The sequence below is a fragment of the Balaenoptera borealis genome, assembly GCF_965194805.1.
Source record: "Balaenoptera borealis genome assembly, chromosome: 2".
NCBI classification, from domain to species: Eukaryota; Metazoa; Chordata; class Mammalia; order Artiodactyla; family Balaenopteridae; genus Balaenoptera; species Balaenoptera borealis.
The window spans coordinates 49,914,185-49,928,153 of record NC_138867.1 but is presented as its reverse complement, the minus strand read 5'-3'; the positions used below and the strand labels follow the sequence as shown (position 1 = coordinate 49,928,153).

The window sequence follows — 13,969 nt, the reverse complement described above, 5'->3', positions numbered from 1 at the left end:
CTCCCCTTCAGTGGAATGACAGAGAATTCTATGTGCCAAAAAAAGAGTAAAGAATGAGATATTAGAGATGACACTTATCAGGACAAAATGTCCAATAACAGGGGAAAGTGCCAAAAGAATCTCCCTCGTCAGTCATTTCCACCAAATAGATCCTTGGGCAAAATAAGAAGTGGGCATTAAAACCACTGCTCTATCTTTGAAGAGGGGAAAAATTTGATCCATTTCAACTTTGTTAAATTCCAGAAAATGAAACTACTGATATTTCACTATTATCATTGTTTAGAGAGTGGGTGCAGATGCAGTGCTAGGTATTTTATAAACAGTAACTCATTTGGTCGCCAGTCCCCCTTAGCACCCCTCCCCGCCCTGCCCTGGCACAAGAAATGAATGAAGGAACTGAGGCTCAAAGAAATTCATCAAAGGTTATTCAGCTCTAATCTGGCCTAGCAGGGATTCAAGTTCAGGCTGTCTGATGATAAAGCCAGAACTTTTCCCATTATCCAGTATTTCCCAAACTTGCCCAGATTATAAGAAGAGCCCTGTGTACTTGTTTAAAATTTAGATTTCCTTTACCTCTCCCCTGGAGAGGGCTGGGGTGGGACCTGGAATCTGTGTTTTTGTTGTTGTTGTTGTTTTAATGTATGCCCTGGATAATTCTTTAGAAAAGACAAGTTGGGAAACATCATAATTCATAATTCAGCGGCCACATTATCACCCACAGGTTTTCTAGAATTTTCTATAAGTATAAGAAAGTGTATTCAACAACTGATCAACCAACCAATCTTTTCCATCCTATTTCTAAGAGCAGTGTATTCTGTTAAGACAAAAGTCTTTAAAGTTACAATCTGGGTTTTTGAAAAATAAATCATTACATCTCAACATATACAAAAAAATCAGGTTGGCAATTTGCTTATAAATTAATTTGCTTCAAATTTTGTAATTTGGACAATAATTCCCCCCTCTAGAGGTAAAAAGTGTTTGCTTTTGTTAAATATTAGATAATCTACTCTTGTTAATTTTTAGCAAAAATATTTTAGTGTAAATATAGTCTATTCGTTCCAATCCAAAGTGCAATGGTGAAGATCTCATCAAATGAAACCATCTCAGAACCGGAATGTTTAACAAGCCTCCAACATGACTTAGAACCTAGTGATAGCCAAAAGAAATAGGAAATGCCACATTTAATTATAGCTTTTAGTCCTTCCCCTTTTAAAAAACTGTAACTTTTTAAAAAGTTTTTATGGGAGTACAGTTGATTTACAATTTTGTGTTCAGGTGCACAGCAAAGTGAATCAGCTATACATATACGTATATATGTATCTACTCTCTTTTTTTTTTTTTTTTTTTAGATTCTTTTCCCGTATAGGCCATTACAGAGTATCCAGTAGAGTTCCCTGTGCTCTACAGCAGGTTCTTAGTAGTTACCTATTTTATATATAGTAGTATATATATGTCAATCCCAATCTCTCAGTTTATCCCTCCCCCCCACCCCTGGTAACCATAAATTTGTTTTCTACATCCATGACTCTACTTCTGTTTTGTAAATAAGTTCACTTGTACCCTTTTATTTTTAGATTCCGCGTATAAGCAATATCATATGCTACTTGTCTTTCTCTGTCTGACTTACTTCACTCAGTATGACAATCTCTAGGTCCATCCATGTTGCTGCAGATGGAATGATTTTGTTCTTTTTTATGGCTGAGTAATATTCCACTGTATATATGTACCACATCTTCTTTATCCATTCCTCTGTTGATGGACATTTAGCTTGCTTCCATGTCCTGGCTATTGTAAAATAGTGCTGCAGTGAACATTGGGGTGCATGTATCTTTTTGAATTATGGTTTTCTCCAGGTATATGCCCAGGTATTTTTTTTTTTTTATGCTATATGCTATATACTATATGCTGGGTCATATAGTAGTTCTTTTTTTTTTTAATTATTTATTTTTATTTATTTATTTATATATGGCTGTGCTGGGTCTTCGTTTCTGTGCGAGGGCTTTCTCCAGTTGCGGCAAGTGGGGGCCACTCTTCATCGCGATGCGCGGGCCTCTCACTATCACGGCTTCTCTTGTTGAGGAGCACAGGCTCCAGACGCGCAGGCTCAGTAATTGTGGCTCACGGGCCTAGCTGCTCCGTGGCATGTGGGATCTTCCCAGACCAGAGCTCGAACCCACGTCCCCTGCACTGGCAGGCAGACTCCCAACCACTGCGCCACCAGGGAAGACCCAGTAGTTCTATTTTTAGTTTTTTAAGTAACCTCCATACTGTTCTCCATAGTGGCTGCACCAATTTACATTCCCACCAACAGTGTAGGAAGGTTCCCTTTTCTCCCCACCCTCTCCAGCATTTATTGTTTGTCGATTTTTTGATGATGGCCATTCTGACTGGTGTGAAGTGATACCTCATTGTAGTTTTGATTTTCGTTTCTCTAATAATTAGTGATGTTGAGCATCTTTGCATGTGCTTCTTGGCCATCTGTATGTCTTCTTTGGAGAAATGTCTATTTAGAGCTTCTGCCCATTTTTTGATTGGGTTATTTGTAACTGTAACTTTTTAGTAAGTATTTTGTTAAGCTTGTCACAAGATAGACACAAGAATACTATTTAATTGAATAATGTAAAAAATATTTACTTCCATATTTATTTACCTGTGTCAACTGGAAAAAGAACTCCCAGTTTTAAACATTGAAAAAGTAGCACTAAAGAAAAATCTTAACTTAGAAAATTAATGATTTCCTCAAAATTGCATCAATCTACCAGTTCACTCTTTGCACATATCTCTGGTAGGTGAGATGGTAGGAGAAAAACACATTTAAGACATTAAATGCTACGGTATGAACATATTCTCTAGGGAGTCAAAATGTGCTCTGACATGTATGAAGGATGTATTTGCAGAAAATAATGTCATCCCCCAAATCATTTCATAAACATACAGCATGAGCATTTTCCAAAGTGATCAAACAATATTTTATTCATTCTCATTCCCATCTGGAGGAAGTAAAGACATAAAATTCAGACAACCAAGTAAATTTTGGGGGCACCTTATGCCTAGAAAAAGATTATTTGCTTTTAAGAGACAAGCATGAAAATTAAAGTTAAAAATGTGAAAGCCAAACTTTATAACGTATTTATTAAGGACATTTTTATCACCTACAATATTCTAAATATTCAAGAACTCATCCCTTGTCAAGAATAGCATCATGACAATTCAGATATGAAAAGTGTCACTTCCAGTGAGTTCGTTCAAACCCAGAATTAAATATCTTGTGAAATGAAGCAGTCTCAGCAAAAGCTCGTATGTCAGATATTTTTTCAACCTGAAATCTATATTAACTAACACGTCCACAGAACTACACTACAATAAAACCATGGTTATAAGAACCTTTATAAGAACCATCTTGAATAGACATTTTCCCAAAAAAAACTGAAGATTTATTTCTTAAGTACCAAAACTTTAAAAAAAAATCTTAACCCTGTAGGCTAGAAATCTTCTAACGTGATGCACTTCCTTGGCTTCTTAAGCATAGGGTCTCACTATAAACACAATGATGACCTCAAGAGCTACTAAGGCATGTAAGACAGTTTGTCCACAACTAAAAACTCTAGACTTCTTTCATTCTTTCCTTCCTTCCTTCCTTTCACCTTTTATTTAGTTTTTAGTTTTTATGTCTTTTTTCCCTGTTTTTTTGGTCTTCTCCTCTACAGTTGTGCTGTCCCCTGTTACTTTTAATTATTGTCATATAACCCCATTCCTCCTCCCTGTCTGAATTGTTGCTTCCCATTTGCTGTAGCTTTGGAACCCAGAAAACCCACTTGTTAGAATTGTGTGTAAAATAAAAATTAACTAAGTTCTTAATGAGGACATCCCCTATGGTTAAAATATGCACAGTCTATGTCACATTTATTTCAGCTTCTTGCAGACTTCCTGGATTCCAGGTAGGTCGCAGATAAAGGGAAAGTTACTAGACGGTCAAACTCTGGCTTCTGAGGGGTTAATGCATGATGATAATTGAAATTCATGATGATGGCGCTGAGGTGCCTGTTGAATGATCGTACATAAAATAATATATCTTGAGTATGATTTAGGTTTAAAGTCTTTATAAAATTATAATCCTTTGAAGCTTGGTGGCTCACATCTGGAATTTATGACAATATCCTAATGGATTTCAGATAAACCAGAAGCTGCCATTCCCACATCACACACAAGAAGGGCCTGTCATGCCTTCCTGTTACAGCTTGAGTTCACCCTGGAATGAGGAGGGATAGAGAACAAAATCCTCAACAAGCCGGCCTGGCAAGACTCAAGGCTATGCATTAGGAATGACCTGGCTGGTGCTCGCCTTTCCAGCTGGCCTTGTCCCAGGTTCATGCCCCTCACTCTCTGGGGTTCTGCCAACACAGACTGCTCCGGCCTGCTTTCGCTTCCTTGAACACTTGAGGCTCACTTCCCCCAGAGGGCCTTTGCCCCAGAGTTCCCACTGCCTGGAATGCTCTCTCTCCCCAGGCCCAGCAATCACTGCCTAGTTTCCTCCTACTCAGCTTAATCATACTTCCTTAGGAAGGCCTGGCCGCTCTGACAGGTCAGCTCTGCCAACTACACACTCTTGTAGTTCATGTACTTCCCCTAGAAGCCCTTCTCGAATTGTAATTTTTCATTTAGTTGAGTGTAGGACAGATTACCTAGAAAATAGTAGGTGCTCAATAAGTATTTGTTCATTCCATGGAAGGGAGGGAGCAAGGGCACTTCAGCCAGACTGGCCTCCTCATTGTGGTTAACATCATGGCCTGCCCGGAGAGCAGCTTTCCAACATTTTACCTTCCCTTGATTGCTGCCAAGGCCCATGGGTCTCTCCTTCCCTTTCAAGAAAAGAGTAAAATCTACTCAATGAACATGCAGCAGCATGCCATGAAGCTATTGCTACTACATTCTAGACATCGTGGCCTTATTCCAAGCAAAGAAATAAGAAGAAAATCTTTCCAAACAAATTTCAAAACGTTTGCCACACTGTGATACATGCTCCCTTTAACATTTGTCTTCTGTTAATTCTATTTTTCTGGTTTTTGTCTCAAGTTTTGGCAATTTCAAGTGTTCTGGTTACCATGGAAAGAGGAAACAATGATCTCTTAGAGGTTAAGAGGGAAAAAATATTCGCTCCAAACTGTTACATTAAAGATTCATTATGCCCTCTCTCAGGGCTCTTGGGTTTATCCTTAAGACAAGTTCAAATTGCTGAACATGAACTATTAGCTCTAAGTGAGAACTTTTACCTTCTTTCCTCTAAGCATCTTCATAACACTTCAGACATTTTATAAGTTCTTCCTGACACACGGGAAACTTAGGTTACGAAGAACCGTACGATATACATTGTCAATTTTATTTTTTCTTTCGTTATTTCAGAGGTAGATAAAAATTTCTTAACTTTCAGAGCAAGAAATAAACATTAGATGTTGCCTCTTTTTTGTTGTTGTTCTGTATGTAGTCTTAATAGCTGTAGTCTGAATATAGTCTTAATAATTAAGTCTTCCACAGAAAACTTGACCAGTAATAACTGAAAAATTTGAAAAATCTGGAAAAGGAAGAAGATAGTTTACTTGTCTGCTGAAGAGGCAAATGTCCCTACAATTTTACATCCTGTGAGAATGGCTTAATTTCTTTTAGACTTTGAACTTAGAACCTATGTGTGTATATATGGCTCTATAAGACTTGGTTTTAACACATTATATAATACCCTGTGTTGTAATTTTCCACATCTCATGTCACCAGAAAGTTTCCAGGTTCCCTGAAGGACCGATATGGGTGATTCTAACACTACCTCCTGCCTCATTTCCGTGTGGAAGCTGGCCTGCTCCTCTCCCTCCCCATCTAAGGTGTCATCCTCCTGTAAAGCATCCATCTGATGGACTGCTGCCCACTGCACTTCCCCATCCCACCCTGACTACTTTTTCTTGCCTTAATTCTGGCTTTAGGAATATCCAGAGGAGGCTTCTATCTTAAAAGTGTGTTTGACAGCTCATGCGGCTCAATATTTAAAAAAAAAAACAACGCAATCAAAAAATGGGCAGAAGACCTAAATAGACATTTCTCCAAAGAAGACATACAGATGGTCAAGAAGCACATGAAAAACTGCTCAACATCACTAATCATTAGAGAAATGCAAATCAAAACTACAATGAGGTATCACCTTACACCACTTAGAATGGGCATCATCAGAAAATCTACAAACTACAAATGCTGAAGAGGGTGTGGAGAAAAGGGAACCCTCTTGCACTGTTGGTGGGAATGTAAATTGATACAGCCACTATGGAGAACAGTATGGAGGTCCCTTAAAAAACTAAAAATAGAATTACCATATGACCCAGCAATCCCACTACTGGGCATATACCCAGAGAAGACCATAATTCAAAAAGACACATGCACCCCAATGTTCATTGCAGCACTATTTACAATAGCCAGGTCCTGGAAGCAACCTAAATGCCCACTGACAGACGAATGGATAAAGAAGATGTGGTACATATATACAATGGAATATTACTCAGCCATAAAAAGGAACAAAATTGGGTCATTTGTAGAGACATGGATGGATCTAGAGACTGTCATACAGAGTGAAGTAAGTCAGAAAGAGAAAAACAAATACTGTATATTAACACATATATGTGGAACCTAGAAAAACGGTAGATGAACTGGTTTGCGGGGCAGAAATAGAGACACAGACGTAGAGAACAAACGTATGGACACCAAGGGGGGAAAGTGGCGGTGGGGGCTGGTGGTGGTGGGATGAACTGGGAGATTGGGATTGACATATATACACTAATATGTATAAAATAGATAACTAATAAGAACCTGCTATATAAAAAATAAAATTCAAAAAAAAGTGTGTTTGAGCAAGGCCAAGTCTCTAAAGTTATTCCTCTCAATTTACAATTCAACCATTAGAGATTTAGTTCTTTTGGACCTTCATGAGCCCCCTTTGAAAAATATCGATATCCCCCTAAGGGCTAAGACTTGAAGCCATTATCAATGTATAATCCCAAGGGATTAGTTAAAGTGACCAAGTGCCAACCCCTCTGCCACCTCTCATGGAAAATTAAATTGAGGACAGGCCCTATAGGGTGGTGCTAATAAGAAGGGGGCTGCTGAATGAACTTCACTAATTTCACAATGTTACTTTGGGTTTCACACTCTTCAACGCATGGCTCTCCTTGAAGTTTCCTTTTTCTTTATTCTCTTTTTCCCACCTTGTTCCACCTTTGTTCCTCTTGCCTAGGTTTATCCGTGTGTGCCAATGTCTGTATATATCCCCAGGTCTGTCTTTGTCGTGACACCAACTTGTCTAGCAGGGTAACCATAAAAAAATTAATTCAGATTCCTTGTTGGATGATTCAGCTATTTTCAGCTTCATTAACAGCTATTCACCACACAGTGGATTACTCAACCACAGTTTGAAATACGCCTTCAAGGTGGCTAGACTAACTGGAATGATCGTGTAAGAGGACTTCAGGAGGGCATCATACACACACAGCTATTATGTCTTTGTGGGAACGTGCATTTGCCTATGAATTGTCTGTGCATGTTCTTGGCAGGTCCCCTTTCTTATCCTGTTCCCAGCCCCCAGCCCACCCCACCAAGCCTCTGCCAGGTCTGCCTACAGGTCCCTCAGTCTCAAAGCCTTTCAGAGAGAAGTGAGAGCTCATTCAGGTCCAGCAGTGTCCTGAGGAGTGTCCAAGTGTGCCCGCAGCTGAGGCAGACAGGCCAACTGTACCCCAGCAGGGTTCAGAGTCAGGCTGGGAGGTAAAAATACATAGCCAGGAGGCTTGGAAAGGTGCCACTGGGGACACAGCCAGGTATTTTGCTCCTCTGGCCCTGCCCTGAGGGCCAAATTAGCATCAGAGCCGGAAGTGTGACCCTGGAGCCAAAGTTTTATGTGGGCTCTTTCTCCTACCACTGAAAAGACTCTGGTAGGTATGGGGGGTGGGTTGCTGTGTGGGTTAGGTTAGTATGAGAGATGATGAGACCCTCCCACACCCCACAGACGCCAGCTCCAGTGCTGGCTTTGACCAACTAATGTCAGCTTGGCCAGAGTGGCAGCAAATCGGGGTAGGGTGCTGGGTGCAAGCCTGTGCTCCCACATGCAGGTTCTGCTTTTGCAGGTCTGGCACAAACCACTAACTCCTCTGGCCACACAAAGTGCTCTGTGGGCAGGGCTAGCCCTGTTTGCCCTGGACGGGGACCGTTGTCAATGGCTGGTTGGATTTGTCAGGTTTGCTCTCAACATTTGTCAATGACCATTGTCAGGTGTTGCTAGGGTTGCAGGAGAAAGGTTACACTTGATTGGCTGAGCAACTGTATTCCATAACCAATCCAAATGCTGTGCCTGGGGGAGGGGGACTCAACACGATAGAGCAGTATCAAGCACAGGCAGACACATTCCGGGTACAAACAAGGCGTCTGGAAAAATGGAATTATGGTGTGCAGGAGTCCCATGCCCCTCGACAGCTCCAGCCATGGCGTGGTTGCTCTTCAAAATGTCACAGCCTAAGTTAAAGTCATTCCCACTGATTGGAGGATATCAAGATTTCAAAACAGGGCAGTAGCAATTGTAAGGAGGAAGTAAAACTCCTTGCTCATTGTGTTTTACAGCCTTCCTTAGTAAAACTGCTGAATTGTAATTTAAAATATTCCACCCTTTCAAATAAATTAAGTGCAGCCCTTAAAAACAGGAAATGAGAGAGGCGCGCACGTATTGTCAACTGAACATTCACAGACCTGGTACCACAAAGCGAAGTTGAAAATCAGAGAACAGTCCTATGAATTCACTATAGAAGGATGACAACAGGGGTCACCACCAAGGGAGACGTTATGCCTCTGGCAGTGAACTCTTGGGCTGAAACCTGAATGCTAATTAGGAAACAAATGAAAGACAAACATCAGCTCGAAGGGAAATTTGGATCTTGCATGATCGTAGATATTCTGAGATTCAGATAAACCTTATGGTACTAAGGGAAGTTAGAGTGTACTTGATGGTAGCAGCAGCTGAACCCTCCCTTCAGAAAACATAACTGCCAGTCAGCCAGATGTTCCTGCAGAACTCTGGCAATACATCAAAAGCAAACAGAATTATCTTGCCTGAAAGATAAGTTAAGCTTCTGTATAGTACTGATTTTCCATTCAGTTATCAATATAATCACCAAACTTTAGCATTTTTAAAAATTTTATGGAACATTTTTTTTAATATTTATTTATTTATTTTGGCTGCTCCGGGTCTTAGTTGCGGCACGCGGGATTTTTAGTTTTGGCATGCAGACTTCTTAGTTGCGGCATGCGGACTCTTAGTTGCGTCGCGGCATGCATGCGGGATCTAGTTCCCCGACCAGGGATTGAACCCGGGCCCCCTGCATTGGGAGCGCAGAGTCTTACCCACTGAACCACCAGGGAAGTCCCTGGACTTCAGCATTTTTATTGTCAGTTTCTATTCAGTCACAAGAAAAGTTTTTTTAGTCTTCTTCCATTCCATGCCATGCCTCTCCCTTTGCTCTCAGACTTGGTCCTTAGAAAGATGGAGCAGCCATACAAGAATACTAAGGGAGGGAAGGAAGGAAGGAAGGGAGGAAAGAAAGAAGGAAGAGAATGAAAGAAGGTACATCAATGCATGTTTCCCATGGGTCCCATCCCCTATTATTCATTTCCCCTTTCCAACTCAGACTCTTCTGCTCATGAGGGACCCTACATTCAAGCCAAAGAGCTTGAGCTTAGTTTCAGACTGAAACAGTGTTTCAGGATTCTGCATTTTACTTTATATACATTTTGAAGTAACTCAAAATGAGAAAAAAGAATAAGCTTCCACGACTGAGTTTTGGACAATTTCACCTTCCACTTCCATTGGTGTAAAGAAGAATATTCATGTGGAGAAAATGATTGTGAGGAGGATTGGCAACAGGACTGCCTTACAGAAAGTACAGCTTCACAAACCTTTCCACCAAGCTCCTCACTTAACTCTACCCACACAGACCAGTGGGACCCACCTAGCTCACTCTGCCCAAGATCCTCCTGTGTCTTAATGGAGACACTATAATAGCAGTATCTAGCTTTTCCAAAGGGGAAGAAACTTAGTATTTCTGGTTCATTTTTGTTGTTGTTGTTGCATGTGAGGCTAAATGCAGATATTTGTGCTGTTGGCAACATCTTAGGAAGCGATTTAACCCACTTGCATAGCCAGGCATAATTTATCAAGTGGCCCTGTGACTTTAACCCTATTTGTTTCTCCCTTCCGATTATTTCAATCATGTTTGTGTATTAATGACTTAGGGCATAGCTTTATTATTTCAGAGGCTCTGAAGTCCTACTTGATTTTTCTAATTCAGAACCTAGCTTTCTCTCATTCTGACCTTATCTGCTCTCTTCAGGAACAGATCCAGGAGACCAGAAAAACTTACCACCCACATCTACTCTTCATAATCAAGTCATTGGATGAAGACAGGCAGGTAAGCTGGGAAAGTTATCCTAGATCCTGCTGCGGCCTGGCAGGCACACCCACACAGTCATCGGTGAATATTCTCCAGGGTTAGCACTGCCCAGGGCTTTGCAAATTGGTGTTCTCTCTCCACAGTTTATATTTCAAGACAACTTCCAGTGAGAATCATACAGTCAGAAACCAAAATGGTAGGTTATAAAAACCTACTGGATCAGTGAAAAACAAAAATTGGACTGCTAATTTCAACCTATAATCAAACAGTAAAAGTCATCCATTTAACTTACATCCCTTTCTTTTTCTGAATCACCGTCTCTAATAAAGGGGAAATTTTGTTTAATGATAAAAAGTAGAAGCAAAAGGCCTGGGATAACCCACAACTAAATAAGCAGTTGTAGAACATTAATGATCATTGGGAGACAATGAAATCAAAAAGGGAGAGACAGGCAAGGGAGTTGACATGAAGTTTGAAAGACCACATTCAGCCTGCACCCTCAAGAAAATGTCTAAGAGAAAGTAGGCCAGAACAACAATGAAGGTAGGGTGAAAAAGATGTGACTTGAGTTTTCAAAATGTCATGTCCGTATTGAGTGTTCCTTTGGTCCAAATGAGAAACAAAGGGAGAAATCAAACAGCTTCACTGACAAGCAGAACAGTTGGCAAAGAGTCAGGGGTAAAATCTTGGGGAAAGCCTGTGTGCAGCCTAAGAACAGGTGGGAAGAGTCCTTTCAGCTTCTCTGTTTCTCCAAGTCCTACTTTTCTCATTGCCCACTATTCCCCCTTTCAGTCTGCTCTTAATTTTACCCCATGCCATCGCTCACACCTGGCTCTCTCTATGGATTTCTTTTCTTTTTTTTTTAAAGCCTTCTGGGGAAGACTTTTCATTCATTCATGCTGTACATTCAAACCATTTAAGATGTGATTTTTCAATAACATATGATTAATTTATAAAAAGCCACTTATGATGCCCATAACCAGAAGGGCTGACTTGATTCCATGACAAGGCCATGACCAGGTGGTTTTATTGGTTGTGACTCTTTCCAGCCATCAAAACAGGCTTGTTATTATAAAGCGCAGTGGAAAGGGAGATCTAGACTTTGCTTCATTCTCTGGGATGTTCTTGAGAGTGAGTGTTGACAGATCACCAGATTTTCCTTAATTGTTCCAAATATGTACATAAGCAATGTTTCTTTAGGCAAAAACAGCTATTACAATGAGCCCAGTGAAGCTCTGAATTTCCTTGAGCCTACAATAGATTTTAGGAACACCATTTATTAAGATCAATGTGTTTGTTTAGGTCACTGAAAGCCATAACCATAAAAGAAAAAAACTGATAAAATGGACTTCGCTGAAATTAAAAATTTCTCATCAAAAGAGACCATTAAGAAAATGAATAGGCAAGCCATGGACTGGAAGAAAATATTTGTGAAACATAAACTTGACAGAGGACTGATAGCCACAATATATAGAGAACTCCTACTCAGTAATAAAGACAAAAAAATTGCTTGAATGGATAGAGGATTTGAAAAGACATGTCACAATAGAAGATGTATGAATGGCAAATAAGCACATGGTGACGTGTTCAATGTTCTTAGTCATTAGGAAAATGGAAATTAAACCCACAATGAGATATCACCACATACTCACCAGGATGACAATGCTAAATGCAAGCAAGGATGTGGAGCAACTGGAACTCTCATACATTGTTGGTGGGAATATTAAATGGAACATCTGTTTTGAAAAAGGAATAGCAGTTTCTTTAAAAACTAAACATACACCAAAGACAAATATCATATGATATCGCTTATATGCATAATCTAAAAAAAATGATACAAATGAACATATTTACAAAACAGAAACAGACTCACAGACTTAGAGAACAAACTTATGGTTACCAGGGGGAAAGGTGGAGGGGAGGGATAGATTGGGAGTTTGGGATTGACATGTATACACTGCTATATTTAAAATAGATAACCAACAAGGACCTACTGTATAGCACAGGGAACTCTGCTCAGTATTCTGTAATAACCTAAATGGGAAAAGAATTTGAAAAAGAATAGATACATGTATATGTATAACTGAATCACTTTGCTGTACACCTAAAATTAACACAAAATTGTTAATCAACTATACTCCAATATAAAATAAAAATTAAAAAAAAAAACTAAACATACACTTACTCTGTGATTTAGTAATTATGCAAGTAGGTTTTTTCCCAAGGGAAATGAAAGCATATGTCTATAAAAAGGCTTGTATAAGAATGTTCCCAACAGCTTTATTCACAATAGCCAAAAACTGGATACATCCCAGATGTCCTTGAACAGATGAATGACCATACAAACTGTGGTATAGTCACACAATGGAATACTACTCAACAATACAAAGGAATGAACTACTTTCACACAGAATAACGTGACTCAATCTCATAGACAGTATGCTGAGTGAAAAAGGTCTTACTCGAAAGAGTTTATTTTATTTGATTCCATTTTTATATGAAATTCTAGAATAGGCAAAACTAATCTGTAGTGAAAAAATTCAAAACAGTGCTTGCCTCTGGGAAGGGGAGTAGGGGCGAGGATTGACAGGAAAGTGGGAGGGAACTTTCTGGGGCAATAGTGATGTTCTATGTCTTAATAGGACTTTGGGTACACAAAACTCAGAAAGTATACACTTAAGGTTTTATATCTCATTATATATAAATTTTACATCAGAAGAAAAAAGTAAATATCAAACTGAAGTTTTTAGGTGGAATTTGGTTCATGCCTGCCATTTACTTTCTTTTTTTTTTTGTCTTTGGCCATGCCGCATGGCATGCAGGATCTTAGTTTCCCCATCAGGGATCGAAGCTGTGCCCCCTGCAGTGGAGGCACAGTCTTAACCACTGGACCGCCAGGGAAGTCCCTGCCATTTACTTTTTTTTTTTTTTTTAATTTATTTTTGGCTACATTGGATCTTCATTGCTGCGTGTGGGTTTTCTCTAGTTGCGGCGAGCAAGGGCTACTCTACGTTGCGGTGTGCGGGCTTCTCCTTGTGGTGGCTTCTCTTGTAGCGGAGCACAGGCTCTAGGCGCGCGGGCTCAGTAGTTGTGGTGAAGAGGCTTAGTTGCTCCGCGGCATGTGGGATCTTCCCGGACCAGGACTCAAACCTGTGTCCCCTGCATTGGCAAGCGGATTCCCAACCACTGTGCCACCAGGGAAGCCCCCATTTACTTTAAAAAGCGTGAGAAAGATAAGAAGGATTAATGGAGGAGGGATGTATAGATATGCAATAAAGCAAGGTAGTACAATGTTAATGGTAGACTCTACAATTAAATGGTGGGTATATGGGGATTCACTGTAAAATGCTGTGTAAAATTTTGGGTATATTTGGAAACACAGTAAAGTGTTGGGGGAAGAAAATGAATGTGCTAGTCTTACCCGTGGACCCTCTTCAGTTGTTTGTTAGATCTAAATACTCTATCTTTTAATATTCATATTAGATTATAAACACAGAAGATGAAGC

General features: G+C 39.9%; 1 protein-coding gene and 1 long non-coding RNA gene across 5 annotated transcripts in view; one reads left to right on the top strand and one right to left on the bottom strand.

Annotated features, from left to right (window-relative positions):
- The window catches only part of LOC309624364 (uncharacterized protein), a 36,185-nt gene that overhangs the window by 4,388 nt on the left and 17,828 nt on the right, over positions 1 to 13,969 (top strand). For all 4 annotated transcript variants that reach the window (XM_082382508.1, XM_082382507.1, XM_082382506.1 and 1 more), the window contains exon 2: positions 10,404 to 10,481. In XM_082382508.1, the coding sequence (XP_082238634.1) occupies positions 10,404 to 10,455 (52 nt within the window). In that variant the 3' untranslated portion in view covers positions 10,456 to 10,481. The remainder of the gene's footprint in view (positions 1 to 10,403; positions 10,482 to 13,969) is intronic.
- LOC309624414 overlaps positions 5,769 to 13,969 on the bottom strand; it is a 154,550-nt gene continuing 146,349 nt past the window's right edge. The window contains exons 4-5 of the long non-coding RNA XR_014241885.1: positions 12,116 to 12,199; positions 5,769 to 9,578 (exon numbers count right to left, since the gene is read on the bottom strand). This is a non-coding gene — a long non-coding RNA (uncharacterized lncRNA). The remainder of the gene's footprint in view (positions 9,579 to 12,115; positions 12,200 to 13,969) is intronic.